Below are 7,972 nucleotides of genomic sequence, written 5' to 3'. Positions count from 1 at the left end.
AACTTATTGAGCTAGCCAAAATTACATTGCTTGAAATGTCTAATCATGCTGCAGTAATAATATAGTAGTTGGTTTAGAGTAAGAAAGTTCAGATTAATAGGAAATAGTATTTTGCCTATACTTCTGTGCAGGTAGTCCTCGACTTGCAACAGTTCATTTAGTGACCTTTTAAAGTTACAGTGGCACTGAAAAAAAGTAATTTATGACCATTTTTCACATTTACAACCACATGGTCATGTAATCAAAATTCAGACTCTTGGCAATTGTCTCATATTTTATTTATTTATTTATTAAACATATATACCGCCCTTCTCCCATAGGACTCAGGGCGGTTCACAAGGTTTTTTTTTAAAAAAACAATACAACAATTACAAAAATTAAAAACTATTAAAATGATTACATTAACCTTGAATAAATAAAAATCCCAATTAGAATCCAATTAAAACCCCAATTAATACTCTCAGTCCAGGCCAGAAAGTTCAAAGAGCCAGGTCTTCAGGTCCTGGCGGAATGAGCGAAGGTCAGGGGCTGTCCTAAGCTCTACAGGCAGCTGGTTCCAAAGGGCAGGCACACCCACAGAGAAGGCCCTCCCCTGGGTAATTGTCCGCCGGCAATCTTACCAGCGGTACCCTGAGAAGACCCTCCCTGTGGGAGCGCACAGGACAAAGGGAGCTTGATGCCGGCAGCAGGTGCTCCCTCAGATATCCCGGACCCAAGCCATTTAGGGCTTTATAGGTCATCACCAGCACCTGGAATCTCACCCGAAGGGCAACCGGAAGCCAATGCAGCTCGCGGAGCAGAGGTGTTACGTGGGAGTATCGGGAAACCCCCATCACAACCCGCGCGGCTGCATTCTGCACCAGCTGAAGCCTCCGGGTGGTCCTCAAGGGCAGCCCCATGTAGAGAGCGTTGCAGTAGTCCAATTGGGAGGTCACGAGCGCATGAGTGACTGTGCGCAGGGCATCTCGGTCCAGGTAGGGCCGCAACTGGCGTACCAGGTGAACCTGGGCAAAGGTTTATTTATGAGGGTTGCGGTGTCCGGGGTCATGTCATCACCTTTTGTAACCTGTGGCAAGAAAGATCATCAAGTGGGACAAAACTCACTTAACAAATGTCTCACTTAGCAACAAAAAGCATAGACAAGATCCATGTACATCTATGATAGCATCTCCCGTTGTCTGCCTCATCTCTAGGTTACTCAGATCTCTGTTTGAGAGCTGATTTCCTAACCTACATAACTTTTGAAAAAACGTGTGCCATAGGATCTGTGAGAAGAAAATTGAAGTGGGTGTATTACAACACACTAAGTTGTGTTTACATTGCAAAGAAAACCAGAACCAACTTTAAGTGAGAGGGAGTGTTCTATTGGGCATAAGGAAAAATTAATGCCAACTGAGAGGAGAGGAAAGGGAGAGGACGACGGAGCTGTTGAGCTTTGAAAGTTCATTGTATGGGACTTTCGGGAAAGAAATGGAGAACTAAAGGTGGCTCCATTAAAAGGAGAGTTGGTTATTATTTTTTTTATTTTAATTCCATTTATATCCCGCCCTTCTCCGAAGACTCAGGGCGGCTTACAAGCTTAGCAATAGCCTTCATTCTATGTATATGCCTGCTTATTAGGGCTTTCACACACACCCCCAAGTGGCATTATTACAGTCAGCTTATTGCCCCCAACAATCTGGGTCCTCATTTTACCTACCTCGGAAGGATGGAAGGCTGAGTCAACCTTGAGCCTGGTGGGATGCGAACCTGCACTAATTGCAGGCAGCTGGTGTTACTTAAGGAGGCATTAGCCCACTGCTCCACCAAGGCTCAGTATATATTATACTGGAATGAAGGGCTGGCAAGTAGATTGGCTTTTCATATAGGTAGTTCTTGACTTATTACCAGTCACTTAGTGAATATTAAATGTTACAGTGGACACCCCCACCCCCCACAAAAGATATTTACAACTCGGTTTCAAAGTTCTGGTGGCTGCCCACCCACCCCTATTTCTGCAGTCCCGTTACCATATTTTGGATATTTGGCAACCGGCCCACATTTATGGCCATTTGCCGCATCCTATAGTCATGTGACTGCGATTTACGATGTTTTTGCCAAAAAGCACCATTTGCTTCCATTTTCAGTCTAAAGAGAATCAGAAAAAACTAAAATTTATCATTAGAAAAGAAGAGATCCAGAAACAGAATGAAGCAAAATACTCTTAACTTTGGAAGAATTCAACAGTGCGCTCAGAACTTTTAAGATTGTCTTCTACCATAAAAATGGAATTAAAAATGGCTACAAGAAGAGGAACAGGTTTTACTGTGCAAGACTGAAATTCGAATGCAGATTTTAAAATGACATACCACAAGAATGATATGCAAAAAGATGTTACATTGGATTTATAAATGAACCGGTCTTAATAATCAATAGGGATATACAAGTAATTAACCAAAGAGTGACCTAGATTCACTTTTCTATAATGCATTTACAAAAGAGAGTTGTTAATGAGACAAAGAAAAAATGAAAAATCAAGTTCTAGAACATTTTTTTTTAAAAATTCCATTTATATCCCGCCCTTCTCCGAAGACTCAAGGCGGCTTACAAGCTTAGCAGTAGCCTTCATTTTATGTATATGCCTGCTTATTAGGGCTTTCACACACACTCCAAGCGGCATTACAAAGTCAGCTTAATTGCCCCCAACAATCTGGGTCCTCATTTTACCTACCTCGGAAGGATGGAAGGCTGAGTCAACCTGGAGCCTGGTGGGATGCGAACCTGCACTAATTGCAGGCAGCTGGTGTTACTTAAGGAGGCATTAGCCCACTGCTCCACCAAGGCTTTGAAAGATCAAGATTGTTAAAAGTAAAAGGAAGGAATATAAAGTTTTACTTGATCAAGGTTAACAGATATTTTGTTACCTCTGATAACTTTTAATTGAATTTTGCTGATCAAAACTGAATTACAAAGCTTTAAGGATTTTATAGATAAGATATGGGATATAAAAAGAAGTGATCATTTTTTGTATTTTAGGAGAAGGTGATAAGTTACTAAAGTTGTTTAGTAATTTATTGGGATACAGGGAAAGTCATTTCTTTATATATATACTTTTTACTATGTTTTTTCTATTTTCTGCAATTTCTATTTTTTCTTTTTTTTAAATATTACTTTATATTTTTAATAGTAAAGTTTAATAAAATTACTATAAAAGATAAACATTCTTTTTAAAAAAAGAAATAAAAAAGCTTGCTAAGTCAAAAAGAGGGAATTATCCCTGGGTGGAGATATATCGTTATAGAAATGGTCAGTGGACACTATAAAACACTTCATTATATTTAGGTTTACTCTCAGTATCTACAAAAAACAAATAATATATTTTAGGGTTTAAAGATAGATACTGTTGGATTACTCTTGATGCATCTGTTTTATTTAGCAGAAAGGTTTCAGATGGGTGTTTTTTGTGGGTAGATTTGTCAATACATTTATCTTTTACATGCATATTATCTTTGTATTTCTATTTAAGGTGTTAGAGACCAAACTTATTTCAGAAGCATCATCAATCTGCCAGCCTGAATATGTTGCCAAAATTATTGTTAAGGATGCTGTTGTAAGTAAAATACTGCATTTTTCCTAGATGACGAGCAAACATGGGTGGATTATTAGTTGGGAAGAAATAAAACAATTATACTTTTCAAAAAATTGATTTCATGTATAGTAACTTTTCTTTCCAAGTATCAGAATTGAAAAATTTAACACTACAATATTGAGTAGCATCAGAAACGTAGTGTCTTACATTGTTAAAAAAAACACCTCTGTTCCAAAAGGTATCAAAATCTAAAATGGATATATAAAAATGTAAAAGGAGGAATTGGTTATATATATTTTATTTGTTCTTTCACCCAAAGTTCTTTCTTCCGTGTTTTACAGCTTAGGTTAATAGGCTTTGCATTTTTATTTCATTCTGGTTAATTTAAATGGTTTATTCTGATAAATCCACTTTCTTTGGTTATGTATACACAACACCATTTTAGTTTATAGAAATGTCCGCATTAAGAAAGGTAATATGTAGTTCTCATGAAATTAACACTATATTGTTTGAAGTCTTCCTAAAAATAAATCATACCTTGATGGAATTGTTTTGATAATCTCTTGGTGTTTGGTTTGTTTTTACGATTTCGTACAGCAAGGGAAATTTGCTAGCTCTGTTGGTGCTGATGGTCACATACTGACAGTATTGACTAATGGAATGGCCCCAGTTTCTTCCGTTGCTGAAATCCTAGAGTCGGTAAGAAAGAAAAATCAAGATAGAAGCATTGTTTTTGGAATTATTGTGATGCTTTGTTATGGTTGAAGTTAGTGGGTCTGTGTACTTTAAAATCATAGGGTTAGGGTTGATCTTTTTCATAAAGTTTCATGAAACTTCCTCTTGGTTTCTCTAATTTGAATCTTACTTCCTTTCCAAGTAGTAATTCATAGCTCGCAGTGAAAGATAAGGCACTCCATTTATTCTTGATTGAATTACATTCATTTTTATAAAATATGTACTCATCCGTACTTGAGGCTATTTTATTTTTCTTTTCTTTTTTTTAGCAACAACACCATTCACTTAAAGTAGAATATTTGGTCTGGTAGGCTAAGGCCTCTCCTCTCCACTTAAGAATTGTGCCATCCATCCCAGTGTTCTCTTGCATGAACAAACATTTACAGGACAGACAGAACCAAGTAGGAGTTCATTGGCTAAGCATTTTTATCCGTACAAGAAAACAAAGATAATCAGTGAAAGAGTCATGCACAGAGATATAGATATTACTTGATGTAATCTTCCAGCTCGGCAAAGAAATTGGGAATTAGATTAAGCTATTAGACTTTTAGAGTCTATTAGAGTTCCTTGGACTGCAAGGCGATCAAACCGGTCAATCCTAGAGATCAACCCTGATTGCTCTTTAGAAGGCCAGATCCTGAAGCTAAAACTCAAATACTTTGGCCACCTAATGAGAAGGAAGGACTCACTGGAGAAGAGCCTAATGCTGGGAAAGATAGAGGGCAATAGAAGAAGGGGACGACAGAATGAGGTGGCTGGATGGAGTCACTGAAGCAGTAGGCGTGAGCTTAAATGGACTCCAGAAGATGGTAGAGGACAGGAAGGCCTGGAGGAACATTGTCCATAGGGTCGCAATGAGTCGGACACGACTTCGCAACTAACAACAACAACAACAATTAGACTTTCATTTCTCTACATCTGATTTAATTCGTAAGAATTGTGAAAATGCCTATTAGGCAAAATATGTTGAATTATATACTTCATTTGCATATATTATTTTTGCATTTTTTTAAAAAAATAAAAACTTACATTAAATTAAATGTGATTGTTTCTCTCACAGGTTATGTTCCTGGGCATTTTTCGCTTGGTCGGCCTGTATGTTACAGCAGGTTTTGACAGCATTGTTCGCCGTTGCATGATAGAAAAAGAAAAATCTGAAAAGACAGACTGAAGTAGAACAATGCTTTGAACTGAATCCTGATTAGAAAGGTGGACAATTTGTTGTTAAAGAGGACCATGCTTGTGTGGTCTGAATATGCCTCATAGTGATATAGATGCTGAAGTGGTGGTGATCTTCAGTGGTGAAAGAAGGAAACAAATGAACAATTCCAGAATAAGTGCTAATGAAGAAGACTGCTGTTTTTATTTTCTGTCATTTGAAAGTATAGATGTTGCCTTAGAAATGAATTTATGAAAGAGCAGAGCTTCAGAGTGCTCTGTTTGCTGGTAATTCTGCACAAATATATTGTTTTAGCAGTTTTGAAGGATTTAGTCAATAGTGAATTTAATCCAGAATTGGAGTAAACAAGTTGGTCTCTTTCAGATATTGAGGACTACAATTCTCACAGATGTTTGCCATTGTCCTTGCCATTGCCCTCCCCCTCTTCCTGTCCCCTCCAAGCCTTGGAGAATGTAGGGTTGCCTCACCAAATCTAAGATACAGTTAACATATTTCTGTGGTGTAGGACACATCTCAATTGCCTCAGATCTAACCCTTATTTTGAATTCCCAAAAGTCATACAGTTGAGTTGTCTTGCCCATAATGACACTTTAAATAAACAAAAGCTCTCTTTTTGCAATTTAAATTATAGTTAGTTATGGGAGGAAGGCTATATCAAATTGGAGAACTAACCTTTCATAGGACAGTTTCATTGGATTTAATATACCAGATCAAGAATTGGTAGGTTTCCTCCCATGAGTTCTTGGGACCTGGTCTAATAAAATATGGTAATTAATATTTTCTGCTCTTAAGTGCTTAGCTTTGTGAAGTATTCATTCTGTTTTATTACACGCTGTACCTGGATGGCAGGATATTATTAATATGTTCCAAAGTTCCCTGTGTGGTAGCAATGAAGAATGTTTTAATTGTAACAAATGTTCGGGAAAAATGAAGGACCCATGACTCACTGAGAAACTGGGATATGTGTTTGTGTGTTTTTCTATGCCTTATGCCTTGAGTATAAATAAAACAGATGTAAAGTGTTGCTAAATAATAAACATTGTCTGTAATTTAATTCATGCTTATTCTTTGCCAGCTCAGTAAGAGGCAGAGGTGGGTTTACATTGTATTATACAAATGGAAATTATTAAGTTGTATGCTTGATACTCTTAAACATTGCACAAGAATACGCTTGGCTTAATCCTATGTGGTAATGTCACTTGCAATAATATCTTAAGGTTTTAAACATAGGATGTCAACGTTTATATTTTTTTAAAAAGCCTTTAGTGCAGCAATCACCAACCTTTCCGGCTCTGCGGACTGATAGTGGTAGTGGTGGTGGTGGAAAGGATGTTTTTGCGTGCACAACCTAATCCCATGCTTCTGTAAATGGAGCTTCGCATACTTGCATGGCCTGGTTCCCAACGCACTGCAGACCAGTACCAGTGTGTCCATCCAAAAATTTATCATCCAGATGCAAGGACTTGGGTATTTAGCCAACTGAGTTTCTAATTTGAAAGGATGGAGTTAGTATAATAATGGTCTTCATAGGCTCTATGCAATATACTCTTAAGGTTTCATAAACCTGAAACTTCCAATTTCACTCCCACATGTTTCAGATAAACTGTATGCTGGGAGAAAAGCAACTATATTTTTTAGAATGTTTTAATTGGAACTGTTAAATTAGAACCTGTTAATCTTATTGCTATTCAGACCATGTGCCAGAGTTGGTGCAAGTAGTTATAGAAGACCACTGAAGCTGGTAAATAAGGCATTTCATTCAGCGTTGAGTACTCAGTTCTGTAAAGGATGTTAGAAATACCACAAACAGTTTGAAGAAGCAAGACTCATTTGCACTTCTCTTCAAGGCACAATAAACTTGCTAAAACTGATGAATTTTTGTAAGATCATTTATGGATGGATTAAGCCCTCTTCACCATTGACCTAAAATCAATTACTCTGTTTCTTCAACCTAAAACCAAAAAAAGTTTTTGTTTATTTTCAGATTTTTCCTCTAAATAGTTGTGAATGGCTTGAACTTTACTTAAAATTATGGCTCATATTTCGTGAAAATAGAGTTAGTAATAAAGAAGACAATAGGTCATATATAAATGTATACTGTGAAAAACGTTATGCACTTTTAATGTTAATGTTGAATACAGCTAAAAATCATTAGTGCTTCGTTGCTGGTTTGTTGTTTTTTTTGCTGTGGCAGAGTTATAAATTTGAATATTTTGTATTTTATTAAATAAAAAAGCTACATTCCTCTGCGCCTTTCTTCAAAACTGGTTCAACTTGTTCTCCTGATCCTGCTATGTAAATTTGTTTCTGTGAATGGCTGGCATAGTAGTAAGGACTTAGAATGTTTTCTTTTATTTCTAAAGAGATTTTTAAAATGAGGGTCTGAGAGGAAAGGTGGGGGGGAGGACAGCGAGAGGGCTCCTCTTCATGTCTGCCATGAAAAAAAATGGGGAAGAAATTTATGGGCATTGTTCCCTGAGCTGAGCAGA

At 37.2% G+C, this 7,972-nt stretch overlaps 1 protein-coding gene across 1 annotated transcript in view; it reads left to right on the top strand.

The window, feature by feature from the left end:
- The window catches only part of KDSR (3-ketodihydrosphingosine reductase), a 24,035-nt gene extending 16,303 nt beyond the window's left edge, over positions 1-7,732 (top strand). The window contains exons 4-6 of the mRNA XM_083360302.1: positions 3,419-3,589; positions 4,166-4,267; positions 5,364-7,732. Coding sequence (XP_083216428.1) covers positions 3,419-3,589; positions 4,166-4,267; positions 5,364-5,474 — 384 coding nt within the window. The 3' untranslated portion in view covers positions 5,475-7,732. The remainder of the gene's footprint in view (positions 1-3,418; positions 3,590-4,165; positions 4,268-5,363) is intronic.
- Positions 7,733-7,972: the final 240 nt, after the last annotated feature.

The sequence above is a fragment of the Vipera ursinii genome, assembly GCF_947247035.1.
Source record: "Vipera ursinii genome assembly, chromosome: 3".
Lineage (NCBI taxonomy): Eukaryota > Metazoa > Chordata > Lepidosauria > Squamata > Viperidae > Vipera > Vipera ursinii.
The sequence above is the reverse complement of the archived record's forward strand: the minus strand, read 5'-3'. Positions and strand labels throughout refer to the sequence as shown.